Below are 14,473 nucleotides of genomic sequence, written 5' to 3'. Positions count from 1 at the left end.
CAACCAATATGCCACTGGATGTAGTACAACCTAAATTTCTGAAAGTTTCAAAAGTTCCTTTTTTCCAATTACAACTTGTTGAGAGCAAAATAGCTCATTAAACCCCCTTGCTGCCCAATTTGTGTTCATTCAGTGCCACCTTGTGGTCAGTGTACATAATTTACAAAAGGGTAAACTAGACTGGAATGGACTACATTTCTGGGTAGAAAAATAGTAATTGTAGTGAGTTTACTTTGAAACCTTGATTCCCCTTAAACAGATCAAGCAAAGTTGTTGTTTTTATTGTTTGTATACTTTTTTGTATCTCTATCCTGTATAACCTAAATGTAAAAGTAAAGCAAAAACAGATGTATTAATAGTGTTGTTGTTAGATAATAATAATAATAATAATAATAATAATAATAATAATAATAATAAGGTAGAGAATCATACGTTTAAAAATAAAAATAATTGTTTTTAGATCTGCATAAAGTTTTGAAACAGGTGTAACACTGCATTTCGTATACCATGTAATATAGTTCGGTTACGAAAATACCCCGGAAGTACAATCCGAAACTCGGTAGCAAAGCAGCTAACGTTGGTAGCTGAGTTAGCCTGCTAGCATTAGTTACATTGCGACCGTTAAACTTCTGTTTGAGCTGTTTTCTTTCAGGCGACTCGTTTGAATTACATTTTATGTTGGTTATTGAAAAATAGTAATATTTTAGTTTATAATATAATATACATTTTGTAGTGTAGCGCAGCTTGTTAAATTGAATAATTTGCGTGAGAAGTATTTCCGGGGTAGTTTTATAACTGGTAGCATAATCAAACACTACACCGTTTCACCGAGATATTTACAGTCCCCGCATTCATGTCCGCTGCGGTGATAGTAGCCGCTGTAGTCGGCGGAGGGGTGCTGCTCCTTATGCGCCGTTTGTTCCCCCGGCAGAAAGCGGTGGCGCTGCTCCGGTACCCGGCCGACGCTATGCGGGGAAAGACGGTAATTGTGACCGGGGCTAACTGTGGGATAGGGAAGGCCCTGGCCGGGGAGCTGCTGAAGCTCCGTGCCCGGGTCATCATGGCGTGTCGGGACCAGCGCAGCGCCGAGGAGGCGGCGAAGGACATCCAGAAAGAAGCGGGAGCAGAGCAGGGACAGGTGGTCATCAAACACCTGGACCTGGCTTCTCTCACATCAGTCCGCAGGTTCTGTAGGGAAATTCAAGAGGTGAGTTGAGATTATACACGGGGGAGTTAGCCACAGTTTCTCCAGGTTTGTTTACTAGATATTGACAGTTTATTTACTAGATATTGACAGTTTGTTTACTAGATATTGACAGTTTGTTTACTAGATATTGACAGTTTGTTTACTAGATATTGACAGCTTGTTTACTAGATATTACAAGTTTGTTTACTAGATATTGACAGCTTGTTTACTAGATATTACAAGTTTGTTTACTAGATATTGACAGCTTGTTTACTAGATATTACAAGTTTGTTTACTAGATATTGACAGCTTGTTTACTAGATATTGACAGTTTATTTACTAGATATTGACACTTTATTTACTAGATATTGACACCTTATTCAGTAGATGTCGAAAGTTTGTTAGCTATATATTGACACTTTATTTACTAGATACTGAAAGTTTGTTTGCTCGATATTGACAGTTTGTTTACGAGATATTGACAGCTTGTTTACTAGATATTGACAGTTTGTTTACTAGATATTGACAGTTTGTTTAGTTTGTTTACTAGATATTGACAGTTTGTTTAGCTTGTTTACTAGATATTGACAGTTTGTTTACTAGATATTGACAGTTTGTTTAGTTTGTTTACTAGATATTGACAGTTTGTTTAGCTTGTTTACTAGATATTGACAGTTTGTTTAGACAGTTTATTTACTAGATATTGACACCTTATTCAGTAGATGTCGAAAGTTTGTTAGCTATATATTGACACTTTATTTACTAGATACTGAAAGTTTGTTTGCTCGATATTGACAGTTTGTTTACTAGATATTGACAGCTTGTTTACTAGATATTACAAGTTTGTTTACTAGATATTGACAGCTTGTTTACTAGATATTACAAGTTTGTTTACTAGATATTGACAGCTTGTTTACTAGATATTACAAGTTTGTTTACTAGATATTGACAGCTTGTTTACTAGATATTGACAGTTTATTTACTAGATATTGACACTTTATTTACTAGATATTGACACCTTATTCAGTAGATGTCGAAAGTTTGTTAGCTATATATTGACACTTTATTTACTAGATACTGAAAGTTTGTTTGCTCGATATTGACAGTTTGTTTACGAGATATTGACAGCTTGTTTACTAGATATTGACAGTTTGTTTACTAGATATTGACAGTTTGTTTAGTTTGTTTACTAGATATTGACAGTTTGTTTAGCTTGTTTACTAGATATTGACAGTTTGTTTACTAGATATTGACAGTTTGTTTAGTTTGTTTACTAGATATTGACAGTTTGTTTAGCTTGTTTACTAGATATTGACAGTTTGTTTAGACAGTTTATTTACTAGATATTGACACCTTATTCAGTAGATGTCGAAAGTTTGTTAGCTATATATTGACACTTTATTTACTAGATACTGAAAGTTTGTTTGCTCGATATTGACAGTTTGTTTACGAGATATTGACAGCTTGTTTACTAGATATTGACAGTTTGTTTACTAGATATTGACAGTTTGTTTAGTTTGTTTACTGGATATTGACAGTTTGTTTAGCTTGTTTACTAGATATTGACAGTTTGTTTACTAGATATTGACAGTTTGTTTAGTTTGTTTACTAGATATTGACAGTTTGTTTAGCTTGTTTACTAGATATTGACAGTTTGTTTAGACAGTTTATTTACTAGATATTGACAGTTTGTTTAGACAGTTTATTTACTAGATATTGACAGTTTGTTTACTCAATATTGACAGTTTGTTTACTAGATATTGACAGTATCTTTACTAGATATTGACAGTTTGTTTGGACAGTTTGTTTACTAGATATTGACAGTTTGTTTAGATAGTTTGTTTACTAGATATTGACAGTTTGTTTAGACAGTATGTTTACTAGATATTGACAGTTTGTTTAGACAGTTTGTTTACTCCATATTGACAGTTTATTTACTAGGTATTGGCCGTTTGTTTACCAGATATTGATCCTTTTAGCTGTTTAAATGCCTGGTATCTAGTTCATTCCAGCTTTTGTGATGTCCACCACAGAAGCGAGCATAATATTCAGGCCTCTTTTAGCTGCAGAGGGACTGTCCATGGTGCTGAACTTCAGCATTGACCCTTAACCCATGTGTAAACAAACATCAGCATGATCACTTGTTAAATAAATTATAAGGTCGAGAGAGCCTCTGGCAGCTTATTCCTGCCAGGGGAAAAAATGTTAATAAAATAGATCAAAGTAAATCATAACAATCAACAGTAAAGGTTGATAATACAAGATGACAATACAGGATAAGTAGAAATGATAACATTTCTCTGACTTTTTAGGAGGAATCCAAGATCGACGTGCTCATCAATAACGCCGGGCTCTATCAGTGTCCCTACACGAAAACGGAGGACGGTTTTGAGATGCAGCTGGGCGTGAATCACCTGGGTCACTTCCTCCTCACTCACCTCCTCCTGGACCTCCTGAAGGCCTCCGCCCCGAGCCGCGTCGTCGTCGTTTCCTCCAAGCTCTACAAGAACGGCCAAATCAACTTCGACGACCTGAACAGTGAGAATATGTACAACAAAGCCTTCTGCTACAGTCAGAGCAAGCTGGCCAACCTGCTGTTCACGCTGGAGCTGGCCCGTCAGCTGGAGGGCACGGGGGTCACGGTCAACGCCCTCACCCCGGGCATCGTGAGGACCAGACTCGGCAGGCACATTCAAATCCCTTTCCTGGCGAAGCCGCTGTTCTACCTCGCCTCGCTGGCCTTTTTTAAGAGTCCGCTGGAGGGGGCGCAGACCCCTCTCTATCTGGCCTGCTCCTCTGAGGTGGAGGGAGTGTCGGGGAAGTGTTTCGCTAACTGTGAGGAGGAGGAGCTGATGGCTAAAGCTACGGACGAGCAGGCCGCCAAGAAACTGTGGGACATAAGCAGGAGGATGGTCGGACTCGCCGACTGAGCAAGGCCCTGGACTGTGGACGGGACTTATGAGTTCTCGGACGAAATACTTCACCTCCAGCAGCCTCACGGACAGAACTCTGCAGGAGACAGCTTAATAAAAGACTCATCACCACCTCGAGGATATAATCATTAATTAAATGGCATATTGTGCCAATAAAGTGTGCAAATTTGTGCTAAGATTAAGAGTGCTTAAACAATTGTACACAGCATATTGTAGTCGATCTGGGAGCAACTTTTCACTGTCTCCTTCAAGGACACTTCAACATCCGGACAGGAGGAGACGGGGAATGGACCGCCAACCGTGTTATTAAAGGATGATCCCTTTATCTTCTGAGCCACAGTTTAAGTTTCAGTGTTTAATTCTGGGATATAAGCATTAATTGAATGACATTTTGTGCCGATGAAGTGTGTAAATTTGAGTGCTGAGTGTGCATTGCAGTGGGTTGAACAGAGAATGTATGAAGCTTTAATTTAAAGAAATGCAAAAGTGATGGTTCAAACATAGATGCATCGCTGTAGGAAATTATCTCTCATTCCATTTACCTGCTCTGCAATAACTTCCCATGTATGATGTCTTCTTCATGCACATGTCTACATGTAGCAAGCCAATAAAAAACTGGTTACCTGTATACAAGAAATCTCTGTTCTCCTGGAGAAATTGAGCATAATCTGTATATGGGAAAAAGGTTTTCTTGTTTACATGATATTTAAGGGAAAGTTACTATTAGGTATAAACCATGAAACTTTTACAGTTGACAACTTACATTACAGTGATTTTTTGCATTACAAGTTATGTGAACTTTTATGTTTGAATATGCACACAATGCATTATCTCATTAAATATGTGCTAATTTGCATACTTTTCAAGAACAAAAATCATGGAACATTAGAAAAAGCCCTTTTTTTTGCCATTTTTTTAGGAAAAAATGTCCCAAAGACCAGGCTATGAATGATATATACACAAAAACCTCTGTAAAAGCCTTCAGAATTGAGATAGGAATGAAACTGGATACTTTGGTGTATGTAAGTGCTGTTGAAGTTGAGATTTGTGTCTCACAAGTTTGAGGAAAAACAACAAATTTTGACAAAACAGCCTTGTATTGTAAAATTCCATACATTTTGCAAGACACTACAGATGAATAGGGTAAAAAAACATTTAAAAAAATCACCATAAAACTTCCCCAGTTGATTACTAACATGAAGAAAAAAAAACTTTTTATTGAAATGTTTAAATATGTAAATGAAGTATTATCTAATGCTAACATTTGTTCAGTTTAGGATAATCTACAGAAAATAGAACAAATAGACAAAGTGCAGTAAAATAAACACCTAAATGTGCGTTTTGGATGTTTCTTTCCACTAGTCTGAAAGAAGACATGTTATGGAAGCAAAATAGCTCAAAATTGACCAATGCATGAAAAAAACCCAGATGTTTTTCCCTGTTAAGAAATCAGCTAACCGCGTGCAAATAAAGCCGACACCTTGTTTGACAGTTGATTTACTTGTCAAAACTACTTTCAAATCAACATTTAAGTGAAAACAGACATGGGAATTATTACCAAAACGAAATTATAAACTGTTCAGACTTGGTTTTATGCATCCTGAATAGCTCCTCACTCTCTTATTCATGCCGATGACTGAGATTCACACACACGTCAAGATCAAACTCCTCATTCATCCATCAAAGCCGAGCTGAGCTGTCACATTTTCCTCCGCTGTGAGGTCACAGCATTGCTTGTGCTCAGAGAAACGTTTTCATTTTTAGCTTTTGTACACGAATGCTAAATTTGTGCATACTTTAGCATGTATTCTGCAGAGTAAAAGAAGAGGTGGGGGCCAGCTGTTAATCTGGTTTCCCTCTGTGGATGTGTTTGAAGTGTAAATGCTGTCTGCTGCGTCTGAGGAGACTTAACAAGAAGGTTGTCAGAGGAGATCAGAGAGATGCTGCTGCTGCTACTGGACGGCGGCGGCGCCCTCCTGTGGACGGATTCAATCTCACATGGAAATCATCTCTCACCTCAGCAGGAAGCTGTGAAAGGAGATACAGCAGTGATTACAGAGGGTTTAATACAAGGCCATTCCTGAAATAAATGTCCCACGCAGGGTATGATAATAAAGCAACTGTGTTGTATGGCTGCTGAATATGGAGGGTGGACTAAATTTAGGCCAGAATATATTCAATTTACTATTATAGAAGATACAGAAAAGCAGGAAATTATTACATTGGGGAAGCTCAAAATATATATTTCTGGGCATTTCTGCTTGAAACGTGTTCAATTTTCTTTTAATTGATAAAATTACTCATAAATTGACTCATAGTTTCGATCCCGTCTAAATACAAGGAACAGCTAAGTGAAGCTGGAACTAATTCTTTTTTTATTGTCAGTTTACCTATTCTTTATGTATGTATGTATGTATATATATATATATATATATATATATACACACACACACACACACACACACACACTGTATATATATATATATATATATTATGAATCAATATTGAATTGCTGAGTGCAGAAAATGCTGCAAAAATATCCTGAATAACAAAGTAGGACCATTGTGAATGATTTTCCCTTTATTAGTGCACACACAAAAAAACATGATTTAGGAAGATAAATCAAAAGGAAATAAAAGAAATCTGTTTTTGCAAATGAACTTGTAAGATACTAAATAAAGTATATGAAATGTTTTAATGTTACATCTTTTTGTGACATATTTCACTCATTTTATTAGTTCTATTTAATTTATTGGTAATAATACTTTTCTGTACTACAACTGAGGTGCTTGCTGCTAATGTACTTATTATTTTATATATATATATTTTTTTTTATTTTATTTACTAATTTATTTGTATTTTCCTTTCCCCTGTTTATATTTGCAATTCAAATGGACATAAGAGGCTTACAAGTAGTGATGTTATTTTTATTTTTTATTTTATTTATTCAATATTTATTTATTTGGTATTTTTGTATAATAAGTAGTTATATAATTATAGAACTAATATGATATAATTATATTATTTAATATTATTTTTTAAATATATTTTCTTTCTTTTTCTTCCCCTTTTCCTTTTGTTGCTGACAAACAAAAAAGGGATTGTTGTATGAACAATGTGTGTGATGCCTGTGTAATTTCTGGCTTCCCATGAAAACATTTAATTATATAAAAAACTGTTTTAATGTCTGCAACAATAAACTGTTAAAATAACAAATTATACCATTAACAATAATTACTAACTATTATTTAATATAATTTCATTGTCACAGTAGAATCACTATAAACTAACTTTGATTATCTATCAATTAAGTTATTAATGATGGTTGTTATGATTATTAGGGCCTCGGGGCAATCGCACTGAGCACTACTGTTATACTGTGGATTTCTTCTTATTCCTCTTGCGGACGCAATTTCGTCCCGCTACTAGTCCTACAACTTAAAGAGTTGCAGGACAAATTATATATCAAAACGTGCGGTTTGATCGGGATCGGTGTGCTATTACTTTTCTCTACAGAATATGAGTTTTTCGTGACGTAAGTCGCGAAAAACTGCTCAAAATTTTGCATTGAAATGAATGGGACGGCCGACAAAAAATGAGCGAAAAAAAACAATCATTGGAGATTTTTAAACGTCTACTTCTCCGGCATAATTTCACCTAGAGACTCCACTTAAACTTTAAACAGTAGACACAAGTCTTGTGTATCGGTGTATTAATCCACGTTTCGATAGGTCATATAGTTTTTTATCAATCCCTGTTCAATGACCATGATCATTTTTGGAGAAATTCTGAGATTATAATGGGTGTGTATTGCACGGAATGTTCGTGTCAGAGTGTGTGATGTCATCGCTCAGAGTGTAGAGGGAGAGGTAAAACTGTCAAAAAATAAATTTTAAAACTGCGCTCCAGGCCGCAAATTCCACTCTACAGAAATAATTTTTACATAGAAACGTAGGAAAATTTGTCTTCTCACTCACAATCCTCTGGTAAAGCTGTCAGAGTTATAGTTTGGGCGTAAGACGCAGAGATGCACCACCATCACCCACCAACAGCCTCATTGGGTCCCATATTAAAAACGCAGGGAGATTTCGTAAAAAGGGAAAAAAAACATTTTTTTTAGATCGCTCTAACAAAGCTATTTTTTCATTTTTCTTTAAAAAAAAATCATATGTAGACGTTCAGGAAAAACTCAACGACGCTCAAAGTGAAGTCGGATCAATGATAGGTATTATGGTTTTGCCAAAAATGCTTTCTGTTCGAGACCAGAAATTTCAGTCTGTCCACCTCTGCTGTCACTATGCCGGAACAGCTGCAGTTAATTCTGTTGATTGCTTTGATCTGATTGCCTTTGATCTTTGATGTGATTACAGTTACAGATACACACACACACACACATGCGCGTAAGCACGCACACTCCTCACACATGCTTCAAACACACGCACGCACACACACACACAGTAACTTTATGTGATTTTAATTACACACACACACACACACACACACACACACACACACACACATTTACATTTACATTTAGCAGACGCTTTTATCCAGAGCGACTTACAGGAAGAGTAAAAACAAACAAACACACACACACACACACACACACACTTTGAGGTTAAAGGGCATAGTTTGAAATCTCTGAAGAATCTCATCATAGTGTACACACACCGGCAGTAGCCCCCGTGGCCCTTTCAAAATTTCCCCAGAGGAAATTTTCTAGTTATAAATGTAATCCAGGTCTCACTTGTTTAGAATCTTTGCAAAAACTGATTTTATTGTGGGGATATTCTTGAGGTGTTCTTGTTATTTTGTCTGCACTGTGTATATTTAATATCACAAAAACCAACAGCATAACAAACATTTCCTCGTAGTATTTTCTCTAGGACTCCTTGGAACAACCACAAATAAACTTCCTCTCTGTTTTGCTGATCTTGGCAAAAATCCGTCTCTACAAACCTATTTTTGAATTTCACAACAGTGATAAATCAGGGAATGGTAGTGACTCAGCAGGCAGACACGGCGCGGCTGCAGCAGCGTGAGTGATGAGGGGGCTCCCCAACAATTCAATCACTTCACTGAGATCAGCAGACATGTAATTATCTTAAAACAGCAAACCATCATCAGAGCCTGTACTTTAAAGCAGGGCTGCTCGATTACTGGGAAAAAATGAATCATAATCAGGGTTATTTTAAACAAAAGTGACATCCTGATAATTTAACACAATTAGTCACTGAGTCATGCCTTTATTGAACTTTGAAAAAAAAATCTTTAATTTTAAATAAAATCCAACTGAAAAACAAATAAGAAATAGATGTAAAAAAAATGAAATAAATGTATAAAATAAAAAGTAGATATTGTACAGTTTAAACATATTTATATATAGACATTAAAATAAATAAAAATAGAATTTAATAATTTAACATTTAATAAATAAATAAAACAAATAAATCGAAATAAATAAGTTAGTTTTGTAACCTTCGACAACTACTTAAGATATATTCAATAAATATAAATAATAATAATAAAATAATAACATAATAAATAATACAAATAAATTTGATAAAATATTCTGCAGTAAAAAAATGTAATATGGAAAGGCAATGTGACCTAAATTCACACCACATGAGCATCTTTTTTTTAATTTATAATTTTATCTAAATTATTTAATTTTTTTAATCAATGGAAGCCAAAGTCCTGACTGAAAGTTTACTAATTATAATAATTTAAAAAATACTAATGATTTGATTAAACGCCCAGCACTGCTTTAAAGTACATTTTAAACCCACACATAGCTATATTAAAAATTAAAAGAAGTCTTGGGAGCGTACATTATGTATAATTTGTGCTTTATTAGGCGAACAAAACAACCAAAATATATAATCATGCATTTTTGTCAAAGAAACAGGGTTACAGTGGCTTGATGGGGTGTGGGCATCCAAATCTGAGGTAGAATGGGGGCAGGAAAACCTCTCCGTGGGATATAGAAGAGCGAAAAAATAAAATAAATACTGACTGCTAAAACAGATCTCAAAACGTTCCATCAATAACAATATAACACACCCACCGATACTGTCAAATTCAATCAACGGAAGAAAAAGAAAAGTATGTTTCTCATTTGAGTGATTAATTCATTTTGTTGCTCAACATTCACATTTAAATCCTCGCCGGGCCCACGCGGTTTCAGCCCATTAAAAATAATGACTGTGCCGTTTATTCGGGCGTCAATTCTCAATTAAAATACCTCTCTGAGTTGCCGAATAAAGGATTTGGCTTTTTAATTTTATATACAAGTTCCAGGTTGTCTGATTGTTTTGGGTGTATTTCTTGCCAACAGCTACATACAAAATATATCACTCAATTTTTAGTTATAAGTATATATTTATACATGTGTTTAAATACATAAACAATGAGAAGAACTCCCGCACGCTTCTCATTGTCTTCAAGATTGCACCTTCCTCCGACGCACCTGTCACACGTTCAGGTGTGCAGAGGTTGTTTTCAAAATAATTATACACATTCTTACAAATTTTATGAGCCAATTGAGCTCCTGTTTTCCTTTTCGCGACTCTTAAAACGTGACTAACTTGCTCAGGACGACTGTAGTGTAAACTGTTGCCGTCCAGCGTCACACGGTCAAAGCTTTTAAGTAGTTACATGTTCGTGATACTGAATTATTCCGCGCCTGGCTGCTATTCAAACCATTTTCTATCAAAGTGATCGTGCTAACAGAAGCTGGACCTATCAGCGTCCTATCAGAGAATGAACCTGATTGAAAAAGTCCTTCAGTTCAGAAGTGTTCCATAAAGCTGCGCCTTGGTCAGACTGTCCTTCCTGGAAAGTCCCAGGGAGCCAAATTTTTGGTTGTAGGGAGGAGGAGGGGGTGGCTCCGGTGGTGGCGAGCCGCTGGCCTGTGCGGGCAGGCTGTGCATCTCCACCTGGTAGTGCTGCAGCTCTGCCGCCATCTCTAGGGACCTCTGGTGCAGAGACTCGGTGGAGCTGTTTGGGCTGGGGTCCACGTAATCCGTGCTCTGGCCGCCAGCCGCCACGTTCCCCTCCCTGTCCTTGGAGCTCCCTGAGTGGTAGAGGCTGTGCTCCGACCCCTGGCTGTCCTCGGCTCGGTACAGGTGGGCTTGGCTGTGAGCCTGGCGCAGCGACGGGCTGCACTCGGGGCTGGGGCTGGCGGCCACCCACACCGGGTCCATGGCGCCCGCCTCGTGGTAGTAGTCGGCGCCCTCCTGGAAGCTGCTGTAGAGCGGGCCGAGGCGGATCTTGGAAGGCCGGACGGAGAAGTGCTGCTCTGAGAAGCTGTACGGGGAGGCGCGGCCTGGGCTGCGGTACGAGTGGGCGCTTAAGTCCTCCACGCTGAGCTGTCTCCACCGGCCGATCAGCTCCTCCTCCTCGGGGGCTAACGTGCTGCCTCTGCGGCTGTCCCCGTAGGCCACGCTCGGGGATGAAGAGGGAGGGAGCGGCTCGTAGGGCTCGCTGAAACAGGAGGACATGGTGCGGCTGTAGACGGGCGAGCTGCCGTTCTGGTGGTGGCTCAGCTCCGTCTGCTGGAAGGGATGAGCGTTGGGGAAGCCTCTGGGACTGTCCCTCTCCCAGGAGGAGTCGCTCTTTCTCTCATAGTCCCCCGCGTCCCTCCACTCCATGTAGAGGGAATGGTGGTGCGGGGAGGACGCTGCGCTGCTGGGCGGCCCGTTGCCTTTGTCCTCAGACCCCCCGCCGCTGAAGCTGGAGTAGGAGCTGGAGCCCGCGCCCATCGTGGGAGGAAACTTGGCAAAGTGCTCCTGCGAGAAGCTGGCCGTCAGCCCCACGGAGCCCTCCTCTGGGGTGCTGTCGGTGGAGTTCTGGGGCCCGTACAGCAGCTTCCTCTGACCGTGGAGGTCCATGCTGGGCCGCCGTTCGCGGTGCCGGTCGTCGGGGCAGTACAGCGCCGTGTCGCTGCTGTACAGGTCGGACTTGTAGGCTGCGCGGAGCCCCAGCCGCCCCTCTGGCCCCAAGCTCTCCAAGATAAAAGCGTGTTCCTGAGTTTGGGGGCTGGGGGAGCGGGACGCCTGGCTGCTGCTGCAGGCCTCGTCCGGCTTCTCCAGCACTTTGCCGATGAGGGAGGCCGGGACGGAGTCGGAGTAGGTGCGACAGAGAGGAGACTCCTCCATGTGCATCGTCAGTCGCTCCTGAAGTTCAGCAGGCAGCTGGAAGTGTCAGAGAAAAGACACGGGATGAAAAATGCAAGAGCTCACAGAGGCTCAGGATACAATAATATCAAGATAAGTCAGAGTAGTGTGATGACAAAAACTGGGAGATATTGTGATTTATGAAAGTGCCTTCAACTGCATATTAGTATCTATTATTACCTATTTTATTATTATCTATTGTATTGTTTCTTACTTAATCAAGAAATAATAATATGCTTTACAATTTTAACATTTTTTTTGTGAAACAGTAAATTTGAAATTTCATGGATAACAATAATAGTTATATTTTAACATTAAATATATAATTTAAGTTAAAGAGCTTCAACATACTGCTGTATTAACCATTACAGAAACATAAAAAAAATTACTTTGGTAATTACTAATGCTGTTAATTTAGGTGCATACATAACAACACATCTCAATGGTAAATTTTAAACCTTATGTACTCCACTACATTTGTTTGCCAGCTTAATCACTTTGCAGATTATGATTAACAATGCAATACTTCAATAAATAAATAATTATATTTTCATATCAGGCTTTACTGGTCCTCAGGGGGAAATTCACAAGCCACCCAGTAATATGTAAAGTGCCATTAAAAATGTAATAATAATCTCCTGCAACATTAAAGTAATGAAAACATCAATGCAGCAGTAATATTAATCAAAAAGCATCATATATGAAAGTAAAACACTGACAGGGGACGTTTTACTGCACAATGAATATTGTTTTTTCTAACACTTTAGTGGAAAGAAATGTTGCTAATACTTTGCTACTTAAGTAAGCTTTTAAATACTTCTGTCTTCACTCGAGTATTTTCACAGTGTGGGATTAGTGATTTTACTTGAGTAAAGGATCTGAATTCTTCTTCCACCACTGGACAAACTTCTTTTAATTTATTTCTGGTTTTCAAAGCCTCCACTTTAGATCTAAGATGAACAAACAAACTAAAAAACTGTATATTGATTTTCATATTTGCTTTTTTTTTCTTGCTGCTGTTCTACTTTTCCTCACCAGTATGCTCATGTCTCATGTCTGGCTTCTTTGTTGTTCCCTTTCTTCATCTGTAACTTGCTTTTGTGTTTTTTTTGTGTTAATATATAAAAGCTGGAACAAAACAAACAAAAAAAAATGTTTTTTTCCCCTTCATCGTTTTGGTTTGTGAGTGTTTCTTTTCTGAACTTTCTTCAAAAATGCTGCTTACAAAGTATGACATTGGCAAGTTGATTCTGTGTCACTTTTATGTTGTATTTTGAATGGTAGGTTTGTAGATGTGGGTCACAGCAACAGTCCCATCAAAATAAATGGAATTTGCCACAGGTTGTTCATGGTTGGTGGACATGTCTCACACAACATGTTTACAGCATTTTTAGAGCAGTAGGTCACCATGTGATATGATGATAACGGGTTGCAGGTCAGAATCATTCATATTCAAACTATTTGTGGTTCAAAAATGTTTACTCTTACTCTCTCTGTTAATTAAGAAGCTTTTTTTATTTTTATGGTTTTATGATTTTTTTTAAGATTTCCATGTTTCTGAGCACGATTTATCAATTTTTTTGTGATAAATAAACAATTTGTGTGTATATATATATATATATATATATATATATGTATACTTATTTGTTCCATTTTGTTTATATGCTTTGTTTGTTTGTACAATATTTGAGTAAATCTACCTAGTTATTTTCCACTACCGGTTTATGTTGGCAATTTGTAAATCATTATCATATTTCTCTTGTTTGACATACAATTAATGGACAGATGTATTGGATAAGTATATAATATATATAAGTACAAAAAATTAAATAACCTTTAAAAGTAAAAGTGAATATTGAATTTGCCTCTGATTTTTGATGAATATTCAAACTATTTGTGGTTCGAAAATTTAAAATGCAAACATCTAATCTGGTGACAGGGTTGTGTATTCACCCTCTGTTTGAAATGTTACATCTTAGCCTCCTATCTCTTTGAACCTCCCTTTACGAAAAAAAAAAATATGAAGCACCTTTATAGAGAATCTGGAGCCATGGGTGGAGAGACTCAAATGGGGGACAGTATATTATTATTATTATAGGCTGATTGTGACATAGGAAGGGGAGCCAGATCTATGTTTTAGATCTAGGTAGCCCCCAAAAAGTGACTATGTTATCTTT

The 14,473-nt window shown here is 37.7% G+C and overlaps 2 protein-coding genes across 6 annotated transcripts in view; one reads left to right on the top strand and one right to left on the bottom strand.

Moving 5' to 3' along the window:
* Nucleotides 1–605: 605 nt before the first annotated feature.
* Nucleotides 606–5,773, top strand: rdh14b (retinol dehydrogenase 14b). The gene is made up of 2 exons (XM_059357154.1): nt 606–1,207; nt 3,499–5,773. The coding sequence occupies exons 1-2, from the start codon at nt 854–856 to the stop codon at nt 4,114–4,116; spliced, it is 972 nt and encodes a 323-aa protein (XP_059213137.1). The 5' UTR covers nt 606–853; the 3' UTR covers nt 4,117–5,773.
* Nucleotides 5,774–10,054: 4,281 nt separating this feature from the next.
* Nucleotides 10,055–14,473, bottom strand: part of si:dkey-174m14.3 (uncharacterized protein LOC563117 homolog) — a 44,747-nt gene continuing 40,328 nt past the window's right edge. For all 5 annotated transcript variants that reach the window (XM_059356060.1, XM_059356061.1, XM_059356058.1 and 2 more), the window contains one exon: nt 10,055–12,314. In XM_059356060.1, coding sequence (XP_059212043.1) covers nt 10,905–12,314 — 1,410 coding nt within the window. In that variant the 3' untranslated portion in view covers nt 10,055–10,904. The remainder of the gene's footprint in view (nt 12,315–14,473) is intronic.

The sequence above is a fragment of the Centropristis striata genome, chromosome 18, assembly GCF_030273125.1.
Source record: "Centropristis striata isolate RG_2023a ecotype Rhode Island chromosome 18, C.striata_1.0, whole genome shotgun sequence".
Classification (NCBI taxonomy): Eukaryota; Metazoa; Chordata; class Actinopteri; order Perciformes; family Serranidae; genus Centropristis; species Centropristis striata.
This window is presented reverse-complemented; position numbering and strand designations above follow the sequence as displayed.